General features: G+C 43.0%; 1 protein-coding gene across 1 annotated transcript; it reads right to left on the bottom strand.

Moving 5' to 3' along the window:
* Positions 1–872: 872 nt before the first annotated feature.
* On the bottom strand, positions 873–25,753 carry LOC144668816 (epoxide hydrolase 4-like). Its single transcript, XM_078531190.1, has 7 exons — positions 25,480–25,753; positions 18,786–18,871; positions 13,112–13,269; positions 10,650–10,778; positions 9,628–9,725; positions 8,838–8,986; positions 873–4,842 (listed from the first exon to the last, which is right to left on the bottom strand). Exons 1-7 carry the CDS (start codon positions 25,720–25,722, stop codon positions 4,620–4,622), a joined length of 1,086 nt encoding a protein of 361 aa, XP_078387316.1. The 5' UTR covers positions 25,723–25,753; the 3' UTR covers positions 873–4,619.
* Between the last annotated feature and the right edge of the window lie 2,049 nt (positions 25,754–27,802).

Raw genomic sequence — 27,802 nt, forward strand, 5'->3', positions numbered from 1 at the left:
TGCTTGAAAAGCAAAATTACTTCCTTGGCTGAAAAGTGCTTTGGGGGCCTTCTGAAGGTCATGAACAGCTCGATGTAGTTGCAAGCTTTTTTCAATGGTATTTTCTTCAAGAAACACATTCGCAGCCCAAAGGCTGAACTGCAGTGTGACTTGCATCAAAATCATATATCAACTGATCGACCAAGCCATAACAGGAGCTTCCATGGAACAACTTTTACTAATAGCTGTTGGTTCAGTGGGTAGCACTCTTGCCTCTGAGATAGAAGGATGAGGGTTTAAAATCCCACTCGAGAGATTTGAGGACAAAAACCCAGGCTGACACTCCAGTACAGTACCGAGGTTGTGCTGCACTGTTGCCATCTTTGGGATGAGATATTAAACTGAGACCTAAATGCCTGTCAGGTAGACATAAAAAATCCGATGCACTAATTCGAAGGACAGGGGAGTTATCTCTGGTGTCCTGTCCAATTTTTATCCCTCAATCAATGTAACTAAAACAGATTACCTGGTCATTACCTTGTTGCTGTTTATGGGAGCTTGCCATGTGCAAATTGGCTGCTGTATTCCCTACATTACAACAGTGACTACATTGCAGTTTGGCTGTAAAGCAGTTTGGTATGTCCCAAGGTTGGGAAGGGTGCTATAAAAATGCAAGTCTTTCTTTCTTTCCTTTAGAAGGGAGGATCACTCATACAAGGCTTACACCTTTGACAATTGGTTATGGATGAAGCAAGGTCCTCCATCACAGTGACTCCATTTTCTGAACTTCACTAGCTGCATGCGAGTTCCCACCATTGGTAATGGGGGGTGGGGAGATTGGGGCAGGGTGGATGTTCAGTTCATCACTCAGGGAGAGAAGGGAAATCCCCAAGTCAGTTTTCAGAAGTTTTTAATGGGAAGATTTGAAATAATTTTTTTACATACATTAGATACAAAATTAGCCTTTATGTCAATAAATTGCACATTTCCCGATATGAACAAATTGTTCATTTCCATAGGGCCCATCATTAGATGCCTGTATTTTAACATCTACAATGGTTGCAATAATCAACATTCAATACTGAAATGATCATCAAAGTCTTTGGCGCATCAAGCTGATAGATCCATCCCCTACAGGCACCCACCTATTGCAGAGATTCAGTCAACAGGCTCCAGGTGCTGATTCCTCTATGACTACTTTGAATGATGTAAAGTTCAGGTGCCAGCTTGGCAGGGGTTTGGAAAGTAACTCTGTGCCTGCTCCCAAGCCACCTCACCAACCTCGCTGAGCCATCTAGACAGTAGATGAGCACAGAACGCCAACATGCATTTGTGGTTTGTGCAGTTCACATGCCACAAGCTTGCCCACCTTGGCAACACTTTGAGTGAAACATGAATGAGGAGAAACTGTTACACAAACACTGGAACTGGGGAACTCTGTGTTCCTCCAGTCTGGCCTTTCGTGTATTCCCCACTTCCTTCATCCCTAAACTCTCTTCCCTTAAGACACTTAAAAACATACCTCTTTGATCAAGGTTTTGGTCACTGTCCCATTATCTTCTTACTTGGCTTGGTGTCAAAATTTAATGCAGCACCTTTGCATATTTTATCACAGTAAAGGCAATATATAAATAAAAGTTGTTGTTGGTAGGAGTGCTGCCTGCATTTGTGACAGAGAGCTACAAGTTGGGAAATGTACATGTGTAGCTATCAGGAAAGGGGGGGCATATACTTCTCCCTTGGGTCAATGGCCAGTCATTAGGTACACAGATAAGTGATCGGCAGAGGGAAGCTTGCATCATCAAATTGTACCTCAACTTGGCTCACTGTGTATGTCAGCTGTGGCTCAGTGGGTAGCACTCCCACCTCGGAGTCAGAAGGTTGTGGGCTTGAATCTCTCTCTAAAGACTACAGTAGAAACTCTAAACTGACACTCCAGTTCAGTACTGAGGGAGTGCTGCCCTGTCAGAAGTGCTGCACTGTCCAAAATGTTACCTTTCGGATGAGATGTTAAACAGTGAACTCCATCTGCCCTCTCAAGTGGGCATAAGAAATCCCATGGCTGTTTTAAAGAGCAGAGGTGTTATCTTCTTATTTCCTGGCAAATATTTATCCCTCAACAAACACTGCTTAATAAACAGGTGATCTGAGTCATAAACACATTGCTGTTTGTGGAAGTTTGCTGTGTGCAAACTCTACATCACAAAAGTGACTACATTTCAAATGCATCTCATTGGCTTTGAGGCATCTCGAGGTTGTGAAAGGTGCTATGTAAATGAAAGGTCTTTTTTTTTCTTTAAAAAGCCAAAGGTTAGGCAACTATAATAGGGTGTGTATAACCAGCAGAACAGCTTAATGTGAACTTTCTTTAAACAAGCCAGGACAAGGGGAGAAAATAAAGAAAGGCAGCTTGAGTCCCATTCTCCTTTCCCAACCTCTAAAGATCGTAAGAAATAGGAGCAGGAGTAGGCCATTCAGCAAATAAATATTATGTGGTGACACGCGTCTTTTTGTTTTTATTTGTTCTTGTGTTGTGAGCGTCGCTGGCAATGCCAGCATTCATTGCCCATCCCCAGCTGCCCTCGAGAAGGTTGTGGCGTGCTGCCTTCTTAAATCGCTGCACCTATGTAGGTACACCCACTATGTTGTTAGGGAGGGAGTTCCAGATTCTGACCCAGTGATAATGAAGGAACAGCAATAAATTTCCAAGTTACCATGGTGTGTGACTTGGAGGGGAGCTGGCAGTTGTGGTACCCCAATGCGCCTGCTACCCTTCTCCTTCTAGGTTATATAGGTCACAGGTTTGAAAGGTTGTTGAAGGAGCCCTGACGAGATGCTGCAGTGCATCTTGTAGACAGTACACATTGCTGCCACTGTGCATTGGTGGTGGAGGGAGTTAATGTTTAAGGTGGTGTGTGGGTGCCAACTATGTGGGCTGCTTTGTCCTGGATGGTGACGAGCTTCTTGAGTGTTATCGGAGCTGCATTCATCCAGGCAAATGGAGAGTATTCCATCAAACTAAAGACAGGTGGGCAGGGTTTGGAGAATCAGGAGGCGAGTATGCCCAGCCTCTGACTTGCCCTTGTATCTACAGTATTTATATGGCTGGTGCAGTTAAGTTCTGATCAATGGTGACACCCAGATTTAACGTAAGGGGTAAGTAATGGTCATGTTGTTGAATGTCCAGGGGAGACGGTTAGATTTTCTTTTGTTGAAGATGGTCTGGCATTTGTGTGGCATGAATGCAAATCTCCCTCACAAGAAAAAACAGGAAATGGAAAACTGTTGTTTGAGAAGTTAAGGGTGATTCTATGCAGTTTAGAGACAGGGTTAAAACATTGTAACTCCCTCTCACACTCCCCTTTATTCAGTTGCTCAGTGGGTAATACTTTCACTATGGAGTCAGAAGGTCCTGGGTTCAAGTCCCACTCCAGGCACTTGAACACATACCTAGGCTGATGCTCTAGTGCAGAACTGAGGGAGTACTGCACTACTGGAGGTGGTATTTTTTGGATGACACATCAACCATCTGCGTTCTCAGGTGGATGCAAATGATCCTATGGAACTATTCAATGAGGGCAATATTAATCCCTCAACCAACATTTCCTACATTACAACAGTAACTACACTTTGTTGGCTATAAAGAGCTTTAGAACAACATGCGGTCTTGAAAGGCGCTATATAAATGCATTTTTCCCTAGCTTTCCCTGCCAACTGCACAAATTTCTGAATCTAACATTTTAAGCTACCTAATCCAAATCAACATATAATATCTGCTGGCACAGATTTTAATTAAACATTCTTTGCTTCCACTATACTTCCGGAAAAAATAAGCGGCCTCCAGGTTTCCTTCCTGAAATCACTGCTTCAAATCTGATCTACCTGAGACACAAAAAAAATGTTTGCATGTTTGCAATAAAACTCCAATTACAAAGTAGAGAAGCAGCAGAAAGCGTGCGACTGCACATCAGGCCTAATACATTATCCAACACTGAGAAATTGCATCTTCTACTCGCGGCATCATCTATTTTCACCTTTCAGTGATCTGGTCACATTTAATACCATTTCTGTTTATTCCTAAGCCAATAAATGAGCAAAGTACTGGCCACCCAGTGCTCCACGCTCACAGGCACTGGCTATCAAGTTATCCAGACTCTGGATCGACTAAACCATTTTTCCTGGTAGTTTATCCTATAAGCCACAGCCAACACCAAACTAGCAATGCCGGAAGGGAGCTTGTGTTAACTGACAGTCCATTAAAGGGAGGGTATAGCAGATCACTAGTCCTAGTGAAGTGTTCACCTATAACTTGAATCTATTTCTCTCTGTACACCCCCAGGGTTTGCAGTTTCTTTTCTCCCTCTCGCTCAAACATTTGACAGCACTCTGCACAAATGGATAACAAGTGGCAGGGGGAACATCATGATCAAGAACTTGCTCTGCCACCCAAAGGGGTAGATAGCCATTGTGCCGTTATAAACCTCAGCATTTGCTGCATTTAACAACGTTCAATCATGATACTATAAAAATTTTCAGTTATAAATTTGTGAATAGTTATTTTTCCTTATAGGGAGGTTGAATATAAATTATATTTCACACACATGTAACGATGCACCATGCACATGTGTGGAATCAGGAGTCTACTTGTTGCTTTCCTTCAGGAACGTCCAGATGAGTTTGTTGACTACATCGGGTTGGTCCTGTTGGACCCAGTGACTGGCCCCTGGCACCACCTTCAACCGGAACATGTTCTGTATGTACTGCTCCATATAGGCGGTCATGCCAACCTCCAGAGCTCCGTCCTTGTCTCCCCAGATCACCAGGGTGGGCGCCGTCACATCGTGGCACTTTGCCGGGAGGTTGCTGCAACAGAAGTAAGCACATTCAGTCAGCGAAGGCCAGCCTGGCTCAGTTGGTAGGTCTCTCACCTCTGGGTCAGAAGGCAGTGAGCTCATGCTCCACAAGACGGAAAAATCAAGTATTTATATAGCGCCTTTAATGTAGTTAAATAACCCAAAGCGCTTCACAGAAGTGTTATGAAGAAAATTTTGACACCGAGCCACATAAGACATAAAGTCAGGTGATCAAAAGCATGGTCAAAGAGATAGGATTTACAGAATGTCTTAAAGGAGGAAAGGTAGAGAGGCAAGAGGTTTAAAGGGGGAATGCCAGAGTTCAAGGCCTGATATGCAATAGGATACATGCAGTTATACCATGGTGCAGCCAAAAGCTTTTTTTTTAAAATATTTGTCATTTTTTACCCCAGAAGTAATAAATAATAATTATTTTCCATTAAAGGGTATTTACTCCAGGTGTATACAAAAGTGGAATCATTGACCACCAGTAGTGGCCATTCAACTTGCACTGTTGAACACTGTGCAATCCTTTCCTAAGGCAGGCAATTTCTTTATCCCAACAGTTAACTTCTTCCCTGCCTTCCATTCTACCTACGTAACCGAGACCACATTTCCTTCTCAAGTGGTCAACATTTATCCCTCAACCACACAACTAAAACAGATGATATTTATTTTGTTCCTGTTGTGGGAGCTCACGGTGCTGACTTGTTGCATTTCCTTCACTACAACAGCAATTACACCATAAAGTGCATTGGGGCGTCCTGAGGTTGTGAAGGGAGCGAAAACAAAAGGGAGGAGGGGAGATTTAAGATTGGAAAGGGAGCAGCCATGCCTCCTCAAGTGCTTCGTACTTCCTCTATTTCTGGTTCTCATCAAGGTCACCTGCCCTCTGAATCCTGACACTTTTGTATCTGTACACCCCTCACAATGAAGATTCAACTTACCATGCGCTCTGTCCTGGAAAGGCAATAGGTACCACGGGGGTCATCATGACCCTTCCACAGCTATTCAAAGCCACAAGTCCTGTAGGTGCCAGGGTTCATGCTAAGTAACATTTGGCTTGGGTTTTTCCTTCTATCCCTAGTCCCAACAGTTTAATGCATCACTCGCTAAATTATTATGCCATAATAAACAGCTGGTATACTACAATTAACTCTCAGCACTCCTGTGTTAGCAAGCTATATAAAAAGCCATGCTCCTGATTGCTTACTCAGTGATTCCTACAGCTTGTGTGGGCAGGGTAAGACTGGACTATGACCTCCATTCCCCTATACCCTCTCACAAATTCCTGCTGGAAATTGCAGTCATTCTTACATGAGGAATGACAACCAGACAGCATCTGACACATGTGGATAACATATCTGGCCCGAATCCACCACTGCAGGCCAACATGCATCACCGCACTTGAAGGGTGTAACTGTTTTCCAGACCAACCACAGTAGCTAGTGAAACACTCAGCTATATATGTTGCAGAGGTTGATGGCAGGGCTGAAACGTCTGGATTTCAGGCTTCCCCAATTAGTGTGAAATCAGGCTCTTGAACTGCTGCTGTACAAACCCAGTTTGCAAAGCTCACTGAGAGCCTCTAGTGGTAGAAACCAGATTCTGCAGCAAATGCAAGCTGAAAATTTAGTTGGGCTTTGATAAAAAGAAGAAAAAAGCTTACATAGAATTTTATAGCACTGAAACAGGCCACTCCTGCCAACTGGCCTATACCGGTGGTTATGCTCAACATGATCCTCCTCTCACTCAATCAGCATAAGGTTCCTACTCCTTTCTCCCTCACACGTTTCTCTAGTTTCCCCTTAAATTTTACTCACTCACCTCAGCTAAACACAGTGATAGTGTGTTCCACATTCTCACCAGTCTGCGTGAAGAAGTTTCTTCTGAATTCCTGAATTCAATTTATTAGCGGCTATCTTATATTTATGGCCCCTAGTTTTGGTCTTCCTCACAATGGAAACATTATCTCTACATTTAGCTGATCAAATCCTTTTGTTATGTTAAAGGACATTATTAGGCTAGCTTACGAATTCTATCTTGCACACTGGCTTGCATTCATAGAGTGACTTTCATGACCTCAGGATGTCATAAAATGATTTACAGCCAATGAAGTATTTTGAAGTGTAGTCGTTGTTATAAAATGAGAAATGTGGCAGCCAATGTTGGTAGACATTTAAAAATATGAAGGGTTTTGATAGCGTAAACAGGGAGAAACCTGATCAGGCTGCATCGCCACACCTACCACAATATATCAGAGGAGGAATGACAACCAGAGGACACAGATTTAAGATAATTAGCAAAAAAAACTGGGGAAAGATATGGGGATTTTTTTTTTATGCAACAAGTTGTTATCTAGAATGCACAGCCTGAAAGGGCGGTGGAAGCAGATTCAATAGTAACTATTGAATAAATACTAGAAAAGGAAAAAATCTGTAGGTCTATGGGGAAAGAGCATAGAAGTAGGACTTTCAAAGGGTTAACACACACATGATGGGCTGAATGGCTTCCTTCTGTGTTGTAAGGGTCTATGATTCTATCACATGGCACTCGTAGTCCTACCTCCCAACCTCTCCAATTGTAAAAAAGGCAAAAAATCCAGAGGAGTGGGATAACTACTTGGAGGAGGAGGATAGCCAGACCATTTGAGATCAAAAGCATCTCGCAGATAGAACTTGCTTGGGATGATGCCTTTGTTGAAATGACAGTGAAAAAAAAATCTCACTTCTGGAACATCCTGTACCTGAAGCCAATAGGAAATAATCCTAGGAAAATGGGTAAGAGACAATGGGAGGATTCAAGGGAGTAAGCATCTCTGTGCCGTCGTGAGTCACTGCCATTAATGGCAACCCATGACTAAAATCCATCTGAATCACCACCTAAACAGAGTGATCTGCCCACGTACTGAGCATAGCGAGCTAGTTACACTATTGAGCAGCACATTTAAAACAGCTATCACAGGGAACCTCTATACTGAAATGGATGTTAAACATTTCATTCCCTATTTCATTTCTTACCCTTTGTGCATTCCTCCTTCCTCCACACTCCCCCATCCCCTGTATCTGTGTTTCCATATAAAGTGTTACACTTCTTTTTCTAGTTCCACTGGTTTTCAGTTTGAAATGTTAACTCTCCTTCTCTCTCCATAGATTCTGCCTGGCCGACTGAGTGTTTCCAGCATTTTCTGTTTTTACTTCATCCGCTGGCTGATTATTCCAAAGCTGCAAGGGGCATTCAAAATGCAACTGAACTTTGCGCTGGGAGGATAGACTCAGTGAGATAGGAAGGTAGCAGCAGTAGGTCATTTAGTCGCTCAAGCCTGCTTCGCCATCCAATCACAACACATCTGATCTGTACCTCAATTTCTTATTCATCTTTGGTCCAGATCGCTTACTAAACTTAAATGGCCTTTTATCCTCCTTGGCTGCCTATATCTCTCAGTCTGATGTCATGTGTTCTCATTTAGATAGTGAAAGATTTGTTAGGTAAAGGTACATAGGGATAGGGAGCTCAGGTGGGTAATTGGAAGTTGGATTGTTCAGGAAAGGAAGAGTTAGGCAAGCCTGGCGAGGGCAAAGTTACAAAATGGAGTGGAAAATGGTTGAGGAGGAGGAGGAGAAGGAAGTGGAGGAGGAGGAAGAGGAGAAGGAAGAGAAAAATTAAGAGGAGGAGGAAGGAAGAGGAGGAAGAAGAGGAAGAGGAGGAGGAAGATGAACAAGTAGAGGAGGAGGAAGTGGAGGAGGAGGACATTGACAATAACAGAGGTGGGGGAGGATGATGATTACAACAGGAAAAAATAGCAGTAAAAGAGGGAATAAGTAACATTTAACAAAATGGATTATATATTCTATATATTGAATGGAATGACACCAAAAGCACACAATAACCTACAAACTGCGACAACATGAGTCACAGAAACCAACTCAAATCAGATTATGCCACAAAAGATGGGGTTGAATCTTGGAAAGGTTATCATTATGAGTGATCAGGTGAATTCCCTACCTGAAGATGTTCCTGTAGTAGTTGAGGGGGCCCACCAGTGCTCCAGGCCTAGAGAAGTTGTAAATGTAAGCCTCTAACTCTTCCTCAGTCAACCTGCTGCTTTTATTCTGGATTCCCATCTGTTTATTCGTGTATGTGTTCTTCAGGGCCTAGAAAATATGGCACAGAGGTAGATTTTATGCAACATTTATATAGAGAAAAATCTAGAGAAAAAATAAGGTATATTAAACAGAATTAATTGAGTTGCAGTGGATGAACAGATCAGCAGATAGCAGGGTCCCTGCCTCATGCTCAGTTAACTGGTCTGAGCTGGGGTAGCCAGGGGAGGGACTAGAGTTAGACTCAGTGCCCTTGGACTGCGGAAAAGGGCCAAATGAATCAGCCACACTTGGCTTCTGATTGATATCCAACAACCCATGCAAGATAACACGTACCTACAGAACCTTACAATGGAAGACCATTCAGCCCATCGTGCCTGCGCTGGCACTTTGTCAGAGCTATCCATTTCATCCCACTTGTACCCCCCCAGTATTCCAGAAAATTTTTCCTTTGCAAGTCCCTTATGAAGGTTACTATTCAACCTGTCTCTTCCATGCCTTCAGGCAGTGTCAAGTCGATTGGTGACAGGATAGGGCATAGCCTTAAGCCACCTCCATGACAGAATGGCCCATCCCACACACTCCAGATGCTTAGACATGAGGAACTATATGAGGAGTTGAAGGCAACCAGAGTCCATGGAAATTGTCACCCAGCAAGTCAGCAATGCTTTCAGCTGAGGTGAGCAGTTTACCTTGAAATCGTCCATACACATGAGAAGCTCAGGAAGCTTTGGCACTTGGAAGAAGAAAATATAGCTGGACTTCAGCAGCTGGGATAGGTTCAGGTAATCTGAAAAAAAAACAACTTGCATTTATATAGCACCTTTAAAGTAGTAAAACATCCCAAAACACTTCATGGGAGCATCATCAAACAAAATCTGACACTGCCCCACATAAGGAGAATTAGTACAGATAGCCCAAAACTTGGTCAGATATAAGTGTGAAGGCATGTCTTAAATTATGAAAGGGAGCTAATTTAGGAAGAGAATTCCAGAGCTTAGGATCCAGACAGCTTGATGGCATGGCCACCAATGGCAGTGTGATGAAAATCAGGGATGCGCAAGAAACCAAAACTGAAAGAGCACAGGTAACTCAGAGGATTGCAGGACTGGAGGAGTTTACAGAGGTAATGAGGGGAAAGCTATGGAGGGATTTGATAACAAAGATAAGAATTTTAAAATTGAGGCTCTGCCACATTGAGAACAATGTGGGTCAGTGAGCACAAGGGTGATGAGTTAACAAGGCTTAGTGCAAGTTAGGATAGCGACAACAGGGTTTTGGATGAGAATATCGGGTCAGGAGTGGTCATCATGAATGGTTTTGATAGCGTCAATACAGAGAAATGATTTGTTGCAGAAGGGTTGGTAACAAGTGGAGGCAGATTTTTCCAATTGGCAATAGAATCAAAGGCGACACAAGGAACATTTTTTTTAAAACACAGCAAACTGTACGATCGGGAATGAGCTGACTGAAAGGACAGTGGAAGCTGATTCAATAATAACATTGAAAAGGGAAAAAAGTTATGGGGTTCTGGAAAACTGCAGTGGACTGAGATACAATGGATTTCTTTACCACAGGCATAATGGACTAAATGGCCCTGGCCTCCTTCTGCGCTGTATCGTTCCATCATTCCAGAGTATGACAACAGTGCATCCATCTAGTCATGCTTTGTTCTCCCATCATTACTGAAAATAAACAGAAGCCTTCAGCTTACCTTGGAACACATTTGGATGTGGCGCATTCAAGATTATCAATCTGTCCACCATTTCCGGATTGCAAATTGCTAAGTTCCAAGCCAGGATGCCACCCCAGTCATGCCCCACAAGAATACAGCTGCGGTGCCCTAAGAACATCACAAAACAGGACCATCATATTGGCCAGTGAGACTATTTATAAAGCAAAGTGTCAGCCTGACCAGCATTGCGTTCATTGTATTCATAGACTTTGCACCATGTCAACAGGGTTAAAGTACTGCACTGATCAGTCACAAGACCCAATGTACTGTTTGCATTGGGTTACCTGATTTGAGCCAGAGTTGCAATAAGAGAGATAGAATTCGCCTAAGAACCCAGGGATTGAGGAGGAGGTTGTCAGCCGAAGCTCCTTCCCATCATATGTCCCTGACGGTTCTTGGTGTGATAGTTCCATGATGCAAAAAACTTAAGAACTGTCAGTTTCCAGGCAGCATCTATCTGTGTGCGTCCCTATAACCCTCCTCCCTTCCAGGATCTTTGAATCATGCACTTAGGGAAGGTGGTTGGGATTAGGGTGGGGAGAAGGTGTGAGGGGCTCAGTGTACAGCTCCTGGACTACTGCTCGTGGATACACAGGGACAATCCAGAATGAAGCTGTACATGGCAATTCGTTAACACTGGGTATGAGATCTCTCCATATTACTAACGGATCTCCCAGGACACTGCTCACAGTAAGTCAAGCGATATAATGGTTTATACTACGTACTGCACAATGTATTAAACTACTGCTCAGTGAACTGAGTCTTATTCAGGCAACACTATTATTTAACGCACAATCGCGCCTTCAGTTGCACACTTGTACCATCAGATGGAAAGCCATCAGTGCCAGAGGCGGTAGACCCTCTCACCTATAGTGTCACTTATACACAGAGAAATTTGCTCTATCCTATCTTTTCATTGACAATGCCATGCAGAGCCACGAGCTTAAAAAAAGTCACAGCCTCCAAAAGTAAGCTATTTTACTGTGGGGTAGAGAAATCGTTGATGAGCCAGAGTTTTCTCTATGACTCCACATCAATGCTACTTCATGTACAGCGGACTGAAATTGCCCTTAGTGCAGGATCTCACAGCCAGGACATTGTTTTCCTGCCTCAGAAAGATTGTACTGGCCTGAGAGGGGGAACACTGCAGATTCACCAGATTGGTAAGGGGATTAAAATGAACGGCATGGCACTAGGAAGTTCTGAGGAACAAAAGGGACCTTGGCGTGTGTGTCCATAGATCTCTGAAGGGGAGGAGGAGGGGCACATTAGTGGGGTGGTGAAAAAGGCATATGGGACACTTTCCTTTATCAATCAAGGCATAGATTACAAAAGTAGGGAGGTCATGTTGGAGTTGTATAGAACCTTGGTGAGGCCACAGCTGGAGTACTGTGTGCAGTTCTGGTCGCCACATTATAGGAAGGATGTGATTGCACTGGAGGGGGTGCAGAGGAAATTCACCAGGATGTTGCCTGGGATGAAATATTTAAGTTACAAAGAGAGGTTGGATAGACTTGGGTTGTTTTCGTTGGAGCAGAAAAGACTGAGGGGCGACCTGATCAAGATGTACAAGATTATGAGTGGCATGGACAGGGTGGATAGGGAGCAGCTGTTCCCCTTAGTTGAAGGGTCAGTCACAAGGGGGCATAAGTTCAAGGTGAGGGGCAGGAGGTTTAGGGGGCATGTGAGGAAAAACTTTTTTACCCAGAGGGTGGTGACGGTCTGGAATGCACTGCCTGGGAGGGTGGTGGAGGCGGGTTGCCTCACATCCTTTAAAAAGTACCTGGATGAGCACTTGGCACGTCATAACATTCAAGGCTATGGGCCAAGTGCTGGTAAATGGGATTAGGTAGGTAGGTCAGGTGTTTCTCACGTGTCGGTGCAGACTCGATGGGCCGAAGGGCCTCTTCTGCACTGTGATTCTGTGAAATAATAAAGTACAGGTTGCATAGGCCAAGCTTGCAGTCACTTGAATAAAGAAAATTCACGAGCACTCTAATTATGGTGTTTAAAATGATTAAATGGTTTGATAGGGTAGATAGAGAGAAACTATTTCTTCTGGTAGGGGGTGGAGAAGTTCTAAACAAAGGTGGATACCTTTAGTTAGACTATTCAGGGCTAATGTCAGGAAACACTTCTTCCCATAACAAGAAGAAATCTGGAACTCTCTCCCCAGAAAGCTGCTGATTCTAAGGGTCAATGGAACATTTACAACTGAGCTTAATAGATTTTTTTTGTTAGGCAAGGGTAGTGAGGGTTACAGAGTTAGCAGGGTAGGTGAAATTAAGGTGCAGATCAGTCTTAGTCTAATTGAATGGTGGAACAAGTTCAAGCAGTTGAATTGCCTTCTTGTGTTCCTATGTTCCACCTTTGCAAGAGAGATAAGGCCACTACAAACATTGATTAGAAGTCTGACATATAACCGGGGGAAGTCAGCTTACCTAGAGCTTCAATAACATCTTTGACATCCGTCAGCAAACACTCCAGCTTGTAGTCACCTTGACCTGGGGGTGCATCTGAATCCCCATAACCACGCAAATCTACAGCCACCACTCGGTACTCACTCTTGAACTCCCGCAGTTGATAACGCCATGAGTACCTGTGACACAAGGAAACATTCAATATCACAAGAAGCCACTGCTAACACAGAAGCTGTAACAGAGGGGATGCTACATATTTTAGACCAGCACAGAGCAGTTTTCACATTCTGTGACAATGTCCCTGCAGTCACACATAAAAATACAGTAAAGAACTAACTGAACTGAACAAACTAGGGAGGGGCAGTGAGATCAGATTCTATTTTGATTCTAGCTTCACCCAACTTCCAAAACTCAGAGATTCTTAGGACAGGTCATTAGACAGCAATCAGGTGCAAGGGTCTTTGCTGATTCTCTCCCACTCCTACCCCACTCAAAGATCAACTTTAATGACAGAACTTCAGCTCAAACCAATTAGGTAATCAGCACAAGCTGGAGATCAGACTTTGAACTGTTGGTCTCCTTAGCTGCTCCCAGGAATGACTCAGCGACAGTCGAGAGGTCGAAGTGGGGTTTTATAGCTCTTGATTTATCAATTTTAAAATGCACTTGATCTATTTAAGGTTTCCATTTACTTTCAATGTTATCAGCTCTTTTTCAGGAGAAAGTACAGAACAGGTTCGTTGTGCAGCATTAACACTGGCAATGGATCCATTAGGCTGTTTCTCTGCTCGAAACACTGCGATAGGCTGAAGCTTAGCTAGATTGTTTTGTTTTTAAATTCAACCAATTCACCCACATAAAACAGGAAATGTTGGAAACATTCAGAGGGTCAATTTTCTTGTTCATTCATGGGATGTGGGTGTTGTTGGCTAGACCAACATTTATTGCCCATCCCTAATTGCCCTTGAGAAGGTGGTGACGAAGTGCCTTCTTGAACCGCCGTAGTCCATGCGGTGTAGGTACACCAACAGTGCTGTTAGGGAGCGAGTTCCAGGATTTTTTGACCCAGCTACAGTGAAGGAACAGCAATATATTTCCAAGTCAGGATGGTGAGTGGCTTGGAGGGGAACTTCCAGGTGATGGTTTTCCCATCTTTTTGCTGCCCTGTCCTTCTAGGTGGTAGCGGTCATGGGTTTGGAAGGTGCTGTCTAAAGAGACTTGGTGATGGTGCATCTTGTAGATGGTACACATTGCGGCCACTGTGCATCAGTGGTGGAGGGAGTGAATGTTTATGGATGGGGTGCCAATCAAGCGGGCTGCTTTGTCCTGGATGGCGTCAAGCTTCTTAGGTGTTGTTGGAGCTACACTCAACCAGGTAAGTGGAGAGTATTCCATCACACTCCTGACTTGTGCCTTGTAGATGGTGAACAGGCTTTGGGGAGTTAGGTGAGTTACTCGCTGCAGGATTCCTAGCCTCTGACCTGCTCTTGTAGCCATAGTATTTATATTGTTAGTTAATTTCAGTTTCTCGTCTTCGCTAACCCCCAGGGTGCTGACAGTGAGGGATTCAGTGATGGTAATGCCATTGAAGGTCAAGAATCGATGGTTAGATTCTCTCTTGTTGGAGATGATCATTGCCTGGCACTTGTGTGGCGCGAATGTCACTTGTCAGCCCAAGCCTGGATATTGTCCAGGTCTTGCTACATTTGGACATGGACTGAGGAGTCCCAAATGGTGCTGAACATTGTGCAATCATGAGCTAACATCCCCACTTCTGACCTTATGATGGAAGGAAGGTCATTGATGAAGCAACTGAGATGGTTGGGCCTAGGACACTACCCTGAGGAACTCAGAGTAGTGTCCTAGGCAGCATCTATGGAGAGAGAAACAGAGATAACATTTTTGTTAATGCTCAATTATGATAAAAGAAAAATATAAACCCAAAGCATTAACTCTTCTTTCCTCTCCATGGATGCAACTATTTACTGTTTTTACTTCAGATTTCCAGCATCATGTTATTTTTTTTACGGCTGTAACTCATTCATTTCTGGGTGAAACGATGGGGAAGCTTCCAAAATGCAAACTAGACTCAAAGGGGTTAACTTTGGCTTTGGACCTTAGAGTAAAAGGCCCAATATTGGCTTGGTCACCCTTAAACACCTCCGCTGATTTCCGTCTCTACAATTCCAATGGAAGAGGAAATGGAGAGATGTTCAATGGGCTAAGTCGATCATGCTCATTCTATATCAGCATCCAAAGTCAAAATTATACCAAAGCAAATGCATCTCTTTTGGATTACTTGTGCTACTCACAGAGTAGAGGTAGACTTAAGAACATAAGAAATAGGAGGAGTAGGCCATTCGGCCCCTCAAGCCTGCCCTGCCATTCATTAAGATCATGGCTGATCTGCCCCAAGCCTCAACTCTTCTTTCATGCCAGCTCCTCATAACCCTCAACTCCCTGATATTTCAAAAATCTACCCACCTCCTCTTTAAATACTTTCAGTGATCTAGCCTCCCCAACACTCTGGGGTAGAAAATTCCAGGCATTCATTACCTTCTGAGAAAAGAAATTCCTTCGTATCTCAGTTTTAAATGAGTGCCCCCTTATTCTGTAACTATGTCCCCTAATTCGAGATTCCCCCACTAGTGGAAACATTTTCTCAACATCTACCCTGTCAAACTCCCTCAGAATCTTGTACGTTTCAATGAGATCACCCCTCATTCTTCTAAACGCTAATAAAGGCCTAACCTGTTCAGCCGTTCTTGATAAGTCAACGCTTTCATCCCAGGAATCAACCTATTGAATCTCTTTTGAACTTCCTCCAATGCCAGTATATCCTTTCTTAAAGACAGGGATCAAAACTGTTCACAGTATTCCAGGTGCAGCCTCACCAACACCCTTGTAACAAGACTTTCCTATATTTAAACTCCAACCCCCTACTAATACAGGCCAAAATTCCATTTGCCTTCTTAATTGCTTGCTGCACCTGCATGCTAACTTTTTGTGTTTCATGCACAAGTCCACCCAGGTCCCTCTGTGCTGCACTTTTTTGGAGTCTCTCTCCATTTAAATAATAGTTTTCCTTTTGATTTTTTCTACCAAAATGCATGACCTCACACTTTCCTAGGTTAAATTCCATCTGCCAAGTTTTTGTCCACTCACTCAACCTATCTATATCCCCTTGCAGATTCCTTATATCCTCATCACAACATGCCCTCCCACCTATTTTTGTATCGTCAGCAAATTTGGATACATTACACTCTGCCCCCTCCTACAAGTCATTAATATAGATCCTAAATAATTGAGGCCCTAGGACTGATCCTTTGTGGCATTTCACTAGTTACATCTTTCCAATCTGAAAAAGAACCATTAATCCCGACTCTGTCTTCTGTGTGTTAACCAATCTTCAATCCATGCTAATACACTACCCCCAATACCGTGAGCTCCTATCTTGTGCAATAACTTTTTATATGGCACCTTATCGAATGCCTTCTGGAAATCCAAATATACAACATCTACCGGTTCCCTTTTATCAACTCTGCTTGTTATATCCTCAAAGAACTTTAGTAAATTTGTCAAACATGATTTCCCTTTCACAAAACCATATTGACTCTGTTTGATTGCATTAAGCTTTTCTAAATGTCCTGCTATGTCTTCCTTAATAATGGACTCTAGCATTGGCCATTTATAGCCGAGTTAGTACTCCAGGGCATTGCTGATGATTGACCAGCCAGCCTGGTCCACTAATCTGGTCACTGGGGCTAGAAGCAAGAATTCTTCCCACTCGGCTGCTAGCCAGTGCCCCAACGGGCAGGATGCTCATGGCTTTGGGGCTGATGTGTTGCGTTGTTTTGGCTGGTTGAACACCAGTGCCACCCCACTGTGTGTACTTGCCTAAGGCTTGGCTCTTTAACAAAAGCGAAATTCTGCAGAAGCTGGGAAGTTAGAATCAAAACAGAAACACGCTGGAAATACTCAGCAGCAATTATCCCTCCAAATGTTTGTGGCTATGCACAACTTATTTGCTATCTCAATGCTAGATACCTTTATTTTGTTTGCACTGGATGTTAAAGGTGGTGGCTTGTGAGTGGCCTGCGCAGTACCTTAGCGATTGCTGCGCGGCTGTGTATGTGAGCAGAGGGAACATTGCTGAAGAGGTCAGGCAACATCTGTAGAGAGAGAAACTGAGTTAACATTTTATCAGAAACTCTGTTCTCTGGACTTGGGTAACTGGGCTGTGTTCTTACTGAAACACTATTGAGGGAAATTACTTTGGCTAGTAGTTTAAAATGGACGATATCAGGATCAGTCCCTCGTTGTACATCTCTCTCGATTTGTATCTCCAATGAAAATGCTGTATCAGGACAGCTGACAGTACTTTCCTCATGTTCTTTTCTTGTTTATATGCAAATGTTTTTTGCTGAGCATCTCCAGCAATTTTGACTCCTGCATCGTTCATTATGTGGGGAAAATGAAAATTTCGTGCTGCCTTATTAAACTGGGACTATAGTTTGCTGCACTAGCAACAGTAGTGAAAGCAAATGCCAATTCTCGAGACTGAATGGAATAGTAGACTGGAGTCCTGCATACATATTCCAACACTGCATTACCACGCATAACTCCATATGAATCACTTTCAACCCTCCCTCTGTGCACAAGCATCCAATATACTGACAGCGTAACCAGTCCTGCAACCAAGCAGCTACATTCTGCCAGACTTGTTATTACTGAATGTGACACTAACATGTGCATCATTCAATTCATTCTATTTTTATCCACCCAATTTGTTCGGCTCCTCAACAACTGAAGCCAAGACCCAGGCATCTCCAGACATAGCCTACCATTAGGGAACAGTACAACAGCCATCCAGGTGAGCAGTTGTCTACAGATTTGCAACAATCCCTGACAGTGATGTGACTGAGAATGAAACTCAACATATGCATGAACGTAAACAGGGGTGCAAGGAGGGAGGAGGTAAAAAGACTTGCATTTATATTGCACCCATCACAATATCAAAATATTCCAAACCACTTTATAGGCACTTTTGAAGTGTAGTCACTGTTGTAAGAAATGAGGCAGCTAATTTGTTTCCACAAATAACAATGTGACAAAGACCAAATAAACAGCTTTGTGATGTTGGTCGAGGGATAGATATTGGCCAGGACACCAGGTACAGCTCCCCCACTCTTCTGATAAAAGCTGTCATGGGAACTTTTATGTCCACCCAAAAGGGTCTTTTCAACTGAAAGGCACCACCTTGAGAATGCAGTACTCTCTCAGTACTGCATCGGAGTGCCAGCCTAGATTTTGTCTTCAAGAGTGGGACTTGAACCTGCTGAGTCAAGGTACGAGAGCGCTACTATTGAGCCTGGGTGGAGAAAGGCAGCAGCATTGGGCAGGTATGAAACAACAACCCTCTGTGCCCCACTAATGCAAATATAGTCAAGAGAAGCTCACACAAACCCCTCTCACTCCCTTGCACGTCCTAAGAATGTGAAAGGTGTTATATCAATTCAAGTTTGTTCCTTTCATTGACGGGAATACCAATAACAAACTGAAGGGTACAGGAAGGTAAAAAAAAAATGCACAAGATAGTCCAGCTTAGCACTTGGCTTCAGTGTAGCTAAAGTGCAAGAGCCCACCACAGAAAGGAGAAATTGTTAAATAAAAATTATGAGGGGACAGTATTTACCAAAACTCAGGAAAGCCGTGGAGTAGCAACATCAGTTGTTTGTTCCTCTCCCCAGCTGCCACATAATGAAACCGCAGCCCTGAATCCTAGGGAAAGAGAGACAGAGAGAGGGGGAGAGAGAGGGAGAGAAAGCAGGTCAGTGACTCGCACAATACAACTTCCACTTCAGTACCACTGCTATGCTTTGCAAACAGAGGGGCTGCCAACTTTGACAACTTAAATTGAGATAATACCTGTAACTATAGGAAAGAAGAGACTGCAATTTCACCATGCACATTCTGTCTAGACATTAAACCTCAGGTGAACGGGAAAGATCCCATGCCACCATTTTGAAGGCAAGAACGGGAGTTCTCCCTCGTGTCTTGGTCAATATTTATACATCAACCAACATCACTAAAACAGGACTATGTGCTCAATTGTTTTATTGCTGCTTGCTTAGTGAGATCTTACTGTGCGCAAATTGGCTGTCGAACATCATTGACAAACTTCAAAAGTACTTCATTGACTGTGAAATGCTTTGGGATGCGAGAGGCGCTATAAAAATTAGGGCGGATAGAAGTGAGTAGTATTATCCCTTAGGTTTCAGTTCTGAGACCACTTCTGTTCACTACATATATCAATGATTTGGAGATAGACAAAGGAGGTGCGAAAATTTGTAGATGATACCAAAACAGGATGCCTGATGAATTCTTTACAAGCTCAATTCTTAAAAATGCAAAAGGGTACTGAGTGGGAGGGAGTGGGCTAATTGAATTCAATGTCAGTAAGTGTAGGGTAATGCATTTTGGTAAAAGGAATCTCTGCAGTGTTTATATGCTGAATGGAAATAGGCTTTGTGCTGTGAGACAGCAGAGGGATTTGGAAGTACAGGTTCTCTGGTAATTTAGCTATGGTCCACAAAGGACCATAGGCATTTCTCTCCATTACAGGTAGTTGGTTATATAGCTTTAGGAGCACAACTCCACACCAAGCGTGGGGCAAGATAACATAGCGTAAGGAGGGGAGCCTCCATGAACTACCACAGCCAGTATAGGGATTGAACCCGTGCCACTAGTGTTATTCTGCTCCACACACTAGCCATCTAGCCAACTGAGCTAGTAAAAGTCCTCATAACATTTAAAGGGATAATAAACTTATAGACTTTATTTCAAGAAGCACAGAATATAAAGGCAAATAGGTAACAATAAGCCTAAAAGAAATTCTCAAGATCTGAGTTAGCATTCTGTATGTGGTGTTGGGCTCCAACTACAGGAAATATATTGAAGCTTTAGAGAGGGCTCAGTGCAGATTCATTTGGATCACAGGTCAAAGACCTGAAAAGTTAACTCTGTTTCTCTCTCCACAGATGCTGCCTGACCTGCTGAGTATTTCCTGCATTTTCTGTTTTTATTCCATTAGGATGCTGCCTGGAATGAGGAAATCCAAACAAAGACTTGATAAATTGGCTCTTTTTATGTTAAACAGCAAAACCTGCATTTATATAGCAAACTTAACGTAGTCAAATATCTCAAGGCACTGCACAGATTTTAAGGAGTGTATTAACGGAGGGGAGAATGGTAGCAGGACAAAGAGATTTATTGCAGAGGGAAATCCAGACATTATTACGATCTTTGTAGAGACCGATAACTTTTAAGAGATTTGAACTTCCAGTTATCAGCTGAAAGAATGACATGGCAAGATTTCACGTTTTAAAACTTATACTGTAAAACTAAACATTATTTCCTTTTGTTTTAGGCAACTTATACTTAAAACTAGAGAGAGGAAAATTCCCCTTTTATGCTTATCACACTCTCCCACAGAATGACAGTCATCATAGCAAACAATCCACAGTTGCTCCCAGCTTTCAATGGGTTCCCACATCCCCGCTTTGCCAAGTAGTAACTTCGAGTGACTGTCTCCAGCTTTCCTCAGTTTTTGGATAGTTTCTTAAATCCACTGCCAGCATCAAAGCCTGTTCCGATAATTCTTCTTCCTCCTGGCCATGCCAGAACAAATCACCTGAAATCCATAGAAGGCTGCAGGATGTGTCTCTTCTACTAGAGACCATCTCTCTCCTGCATCAGGCTGTGGTAACTCACAAAGTCAAGCAGCCTTTTCTCTCTGTTGACCACACAGAAATTCTGCTTCTAATATTCACTGATTTGTACGGAAGCCTGTAACCTGATTTTGAAAATGGCTTCCTCTGCCCTGTTCCTCATGGCAACATGAAACACATTAGCCTTGGATCCAGGTAGAAATGCTAATTAGCTACCTTTGACCTCAATTTCCTTTCATCCTATAAGTGAATGAATAGTTGACAGCACAATTGTTTACATCCCAATGCCAACAACACCTTTCTGGAACTTTGGGAGCCTCAGAGTTTACTCATGGTAAACTCAGAGACTGCTATCATTGCCTCCAAGTTACCATGCACCTTCTTCTCAGTAAAACAACCTAAGCCTTCCTTTATTCTCCTACAATCAAACCACCCAGGCTTACTGTCAGAAGAAGTTATTTGATCCCCTTAATTTATCCTAAATTTAAAGTTACAGTCGCAAAATATAATCTTATAAACTTCATAATTGTAACATTAGATACAACCGTCAAGGGTGGAACAATGAAAATCAGCGATGCACATGGGGTCAGAATTGAAAGAGTGCCAAAATCTTGAAGGGTTGTAGGAGGTTTCAGAGATTAGGAGAGTGATACCATAGAAGGATTTGAAAACAAGGATGAGGATTTCTAAATTGAGGTATTGCTTAGCTAGGGGCCAATGTAGGTCTGTAAACATGGCATGATGGCTGAATGGCACTTGGTGCAAATTAGGATGTGGGAAGCAGAATTTTGGATGAGTTCAAGTTTACGAGTGGTGCAAGATGACAGGCCAGCCTGGAGAGCATTGGAATAGTGGAGTCTTGAGTTTAAAAAAGGCAGATTACGAGGTGATGTTATAGAAGTCTTTAAAATTACGAAAGGTTGCAACAAAATAGATAGAAGCAGATCATTTCCAGTGGTTAAGATATCAAGAAAAAGGCACCATAGTTACAAAATTCAATATGAGAAAGAAAAAAACTGTAGATTTACCAGAACGATAGCTAGAATCCAAGGCCAGCATTTGCTGCCTACCCCTAACTGCCCTGAAACTGAATGGCTTGCTGGGCTATTCCAGAGGGTAGTTAAAAGTCAACCACACTCCTGTGGGTCTGGACCAGGTAAGCACAGCAGATCTCCTTCCCTGAAAGACTTGAGTGAACTAGATGGGGTTTTAACGATAATCAATGAAAGTTTCATGGTGACCATGAAACTGTGGCCAGCTTTCAATTCCAGGTTTATTAATTGAATTTAAATTCCACCTGCTGCCATGGTACGATTTTAAACCCATGTCCCCAGTGCATTAGTCTGGGCTTCTGACCCAGTAACATCACCACTATACCACCATCCCCCCTAAACTATACAAACTAGAATTGTATTCCCTGGAATTTAGAAGGTTAAAGGGTGATTTGATCGAAGTTTTCAAGTCATTAAGGGGAACAGATAGGGCAGATAAAGAGAAACTATTTCCCCTGGTTGGAGAGTCAACGAGTAGGGATTGTAGTTTAAAATTAGAGCCAGGCCTGACAAGAGTGAAAGGTCACACAAAGGGTGGCAGAAGTCTAGAACTTTCTTCCACATATGGCGTTTGATCCTAGATCATTTATTAACTTTAAAACTGAGATTGATATATTTTTGTTAACCAAAGATATTAAGGGATATGGGGCAAAGAAAGATATATGGAGTTAGGTTGCAGATCAGCCATGAATACATTGAATGGTGGAACAGTTCAAGGGGCCACAGAGGGTAGGAAAAGTTCTTCACACGTAGAGAAATGAGGCTGTGGAGTTTACATCCAGGGTCAAGATTAGGCCAGAGATAGGGCATCATTCAAGATTAGACTGTCCACAGCAATGTGGCTGATTCTTAAATGCCCTCTAAAGTGGCCTAGCAAGCCACTCAGTTGTACCAAACCACTACAAAGTCAAAAAGGAATGAAACCAGATGGACCATCCAGCATCGACCTAGGTACCAGTATTTTGGCACAGCGATGGTAAGTGCTGAGCTGCTCAAATTCCAAAGGGAAACTTGAAACAACTGTCACAACTGTTTTGCAGTTTGTGTAAATTTTGAGATGCGTGTCTTGAATTCAGTAGTAATAAGACCACCGAGTCTTACAGGTTTCTTACAAAACTAAATTAAACTTTTATTAATAGAAGAAATTATTTTAAGTACACATATAGATCTACAAATTACTACTATGATAACTTCTAAATCCCCTAGTTAATCTAACTCGCAGTTACACTTTCATTAAAGCAACAAGTCAGGGACACATACATTTTAAAAGACCGAGGCAAAGAAACACGATACCCTGAACAATCCAATTCAAAGTGAGTTTTCTTAACTTCAGTTCTTTGTAGACAGCAGCTTGAGGCGTAGATGCTGAAGGCTTTTTCACACTTGTTTTAGATCTTAGAATTCCTTCCCTTACACAGAACCTTCACTCCTTTATACATATTTTCCCCTTTGAATACAAATTCCCATTGTTTCACTATGTCTTTGGATTTTTACATCTCTAATGCTACAAATCTCTCACAGTACCAATTTTACCAGTAATCTTTGGGAAAAATAAACACACTGTTTCTTAACTTTCCCTGGCTAGGTGAAACATTTCACCCCTCCTTTGAAATCAATCTAGTCTGGTTTATTTAAAAATGCAAGAGTTCCCTTTACATCAACGTTTACCCACTAAACATTTCAAACCTAGCTTCTCCTTCTGTTACATCAAAGCCTTCAGACCAGCTGCCTTTAACTCAATTAAATCACACACACAGACATGGACACAGACCCCCTACAATAAATTCCAATAACATTATGAAAATTATTATATCTTCCTGACACCAGAAATGACAAGGGCACACCCAGCACTGTCGATCCTGCAAAGTCCTCCTTACTAACATCTGGGGGCTTATTTTCCAAATTTGGAGAGCTGTCCCACAGACTATTCAAGCAACAACTTGACATAGTCGTACTTACCTAATCATAACTTACAGCCAATGTTCCAGACACCACCATCATCATCCTTGGGTATGTCCTGTGCCACCAGCAGGGCAGATCCACCAGAGGTGGTGGCACAGTGATATACAGTCGGGAGAGAGTTGCCCTGGGAGTCCTCAACATTGATTTTGAACCCGGTGAAGTCTCATGTCATCAGATAAAACATGGGCAAGGGAACAACTTGCTGATTGCCATCTACTGCACCCTACCCCGCTCTCTTAGCTGATGAATCAATGCTTCTCCATGTTAAAAACCAATTGGAAGAATTCTTCCCAGGGACAATCCCTCAATGGAACAGCCAAAGGAAACGGTCACAGCCCCACCACTGGAAATCTCCAAGACCCGTCTTTAAATTATTTCCATTTAAAAGTTTTCAATGTCAGGACTAGCATCTCAGCAGGTCATGCCTGCTTTAGCTAGTGCTACCTATATAAATGTTAGCGGAATACGGATATATGCTGACACAACTAAAACAGAAGCAGAGCAATGAAGGTGGCAAGGGACCTAACGTTGCGTGTGTGGGGGACTTCAATATCCATCATATTCCTGGACTTTTGCCTTGTAGATGGTGGACAGGCTTTGGGGAGCCAGGAGGTGAGTTACTCACCAGAGAATTCCCAACCTCTGACCTGCTCACGTAACCACAATATTTATATGGCTGATCCAGTTCAGTTTCTGGTCAATGGTAACCCCCAGGGTGTTGATAGTGAAGGATTCAGTGATGGCAATGCTATTGAATGCCTAGGGAGACGGTTAGATTCTCTTTTGTTGGAGATGGTCATGACTAGCACTTGTGTGGCGTGAATGTTACTTGCCACATATCAGCCCAAGTCTGAATGTTGTCTAGGTCTTGCTGCATACGGACACAGACTGCAAGAGATACCTTCTGCGGGAGAGGAAGAAAGAAAATGATTGGGAAGACGCTATTAAGAAGCTCAACAGATTGGACATACAAATGGTCAAATTTCACTTCTAACAACATTCTTCACTTCCCTACCCTGCAACATGACAAGCTGAAATCAGGTTCCCTGGCAGCAGAAAAAAAAAACTGGACCCACAGAGTGGGGAAGCAACAGCCATTGTGGAGATACTGTAGATTGCAGCACTGTGGATGTAACACCACCGCAATGACGGCAGAGATTCAAGAAGGTGGCTCACCATCACCTTCTCAGGGGCAGTTAGGAATGTGTGCTGAAAATGTTGCTATTTCCAGTGATACCCACATCCCTTGAACAAATTAGTAAAAAAAAAATTCAAAACAGAATTAGATATATAATTAAAAGTTGAAAAATATAGGGTTATGGGGAAAGAACAGCGGCAATGGATTGGTGTTAATTCGATAGTTCTTTGAAAGATCTAGCACAGACAGTGGTGGATGGGGCAAATGGCCTCCCTGTAACGTTAGGAATCAACCACCATTAAAGTGGCACAAATCAGCCGGGAGGGGGCGGTAGCTTCTGGTGCGCATGCGTAATATTCAGGCTGCCTACAAATCAAAGAGGGCAGTGCGGATCGCGCACGCGCAGACACCCTAAAAGGGGGAGGGATGGGGGTGGGGGGGTTGATGAGAGTAATTGAATTAATTTTTAAACCCGGCAGGTGAGCTAACGGCCGCCGCGCGCGGTACCTTCACCCGGACGAAGCAGTGGGTCCCCAAAGACGGGTCACTGAGGCAGGCAGGCGGGCTGTCCCGAAGCCGCCACTGGAAAGCTCGGCCTCGCTTCCTGATGACGACCCAGGCCATCCACAGCAGGAATAAGCAGCTGGCCAGGGCCGTCAGCGTGTAGACGACGATCCAGTAAGCGGCAGCGCCGGTGGCCAGCGCCAAGCGGCTGGGCAACACCAGCAGGCGGGAGCACAGCTTCGCCATCTTGGCTTTGTTTTGAGCGGCGGTGCAAGTCCCGCCCCTTCCCTTCCCCTATTGGCTCAGCCTTCTCACAGCTCTCGCACTCTAATTGGCCCGCGCTTCTGGTTAGCCAGCGCGAGGTGGTTGATGCAGGTGTGTGTGTGTGTGTGTCAGGTGAGGGGGCAGGGGTAGGAAAAGAGACGACGACTCAGGCACACAGCAGGGTAAGGGTCATGGGGACATAGCGCTGAGACACAGAGCAGGGTCAGGGTACAGAGTTATACAGCGGAGAAACAGACCCTTCCGCCCTTTGTGTCCATGCCAGCCACAGAGTAAGGAAAGAACATGGGTGGAGGTGGGGACATGATTGCAGAGTCACACACCATGTGAAGTTCAGGTAAATTCAGGAGATACTGAAACAATCAAGAGCAGATCAAAAGCTTTAGTGTGGAGATATTGATCCATAAAGTAGAGGGTAATATGGAGAAATTTGACGTAGGAAAGCACTGAGCAACTGAGGGGAGGAAAATGCACATTCCATCCATGATCAGTTTAGATTAGCCAGGTAATGACCTATCTGCATAAACTGATATTCTCACTCTCTGCCTCTGATTTCATGTGACCCATGGATCAGTCTCAACTTCGCCAGGTTACAGGCCCACACTCCATCACAGAGCCTCAAACATGCAATCTAGACTGACATTTTAGTGCAGGAGTGAAGGCATGTTGCATTATCGCAGATACAGATAGTATACACCAAAATGATACCCCAGGTGGTCTGTTTTTGAATGAGAATTTTTAACTGAGGCTGATCGCTCTCTCAGGTGGGCATTAAAGATTACATGGCAATATCTAAAGAGCAGTAGATTTCTCCTGGTATCCTGGTTCCTATTTATCCTTCATAAATGACTGGACATCATGTTACATTCAACAAGTGTGATATTTCGATTGGATACATCATACATTGCTTGCCTTACTTACAACAGGCAAAAAGAAAACTGGACTTGGTTTCTTGTTCAATATACCATAGCAATTACTGGAAAATGAGAGTATAGACCTCTAGTAAGATCAGAATCATTGCTGACTCTGTCTAGGAATGAGAGACAGTGTGCCCTCTCAGGTAGATATCTAAGATCCTATGGCACTATTTTAAATAACAGGAGAGCTAGCCCGATGCCATGATCAATATTTAATCCTTAACTATCAGGATTTTTTAAAATTTTGTTCATTGTGGGAATTTGCTGAATTCAAATTGGCTGCTGCACTTTCCATATTACGGTGGTGACTGCATTTCAAACATACTTCATTGTGAAGCACTTTGGGACTTAAAGCTTGTGGGCAGTATTACATATATGCAAGTTATCACATAGAATATGTCAGGGAGTAATAGCACAATGGGGATCTAGTGACCGATGGTGTTCCTTTCACAGTAGAAAGATGAAATGAAATATGAAAGCTGGAATAAATCGTAAAATGGGAGGAAAGATTTAGGACAGAGAATGTGAAACGATAGTGGGAATTTTTTAAAAGCTTGTTAAAGTTCAAACTCAATTTCTCTCTGGAATAAACATTGAGGGGGAGAGAATGCGTAAAACCTTTTTGAGTCAATGTTCAGGAATGTTAGTGAGTTCTTTAAAAACAAACCAAGAAATGTAAAGAAATTGATATTTTATACAGGATATGAGCAAAACATAGGTGCTAATATAAGGAGCAACAAAGCCTACATAAAGGTCAGAATAAGGCAATGGATGCAAAGAGGTTAGTCCACTGCATTGATTCTGCAAATTGCATCAAAATGAGAGCAAATGCTGGGTAATCAACTCCAAGAGGGGAGAGAATTGTGGCTCTGTGGTCAGAGAAGAGGCATCTAAAATGAAAATGTGCTTCGAGAGTCAAAATTGGAAACATTTTGGAGTTTTGACAGACAGGCTGTGAAAACAATTGGTACAGTGTTCATGGGCAGTTAGGAAATATTAGGATGTGTAGTCAAAGGTGAAACTTAATTCTAAAATTATATCTGGCCTTTGTGAGACCACATGCAGAGTAAAGGAGGCTGCAAGATTTGATTGCAAAACTAAAGAGACAGACCTTTGAGAAGATAGCT

The sequence above is a fragment of the Cetorhinus maximus genome, chromosome 28 (assembly GCF_964194155.1).
Source record: "Cetorhinus maximus chromosome 28, sCetMax3.hap1.1, whole genome shotgun sequence".
Lineage (NCBI taxonomy): Eukaryota > Metazoa > Chordata > Chondrichthyes > Lamniformes > Cetorhinidae > Cetorhinus > Cetorhinus maximus.

Bases quoted from the DNA above. Each gene is read 5' to 3' on its own strand.
- LOC144668816 (XM_078531190.1), bottom strand. From the start codon at position 25,722: ATGGCGAAGCTGTGCTCCCGCCTGCTGGTGTTGCCCAGCCGCTTGGCG. The intron at 18,872-25,479 runs GTACCGCGCGCG...CTCTTTCCCTAG, and splicing joins ACTGCTTCGTCCGGGTGAAG to GATTCAGGGCTGCGGTTTCA. The intron at 10,779-13,111 runs GTAAGCTGACTT...TGATGTTCTTAG, and splicing joins AGATGTTATTGAAGCTCTAG to GGCACCGCAGCTGTATTCTT.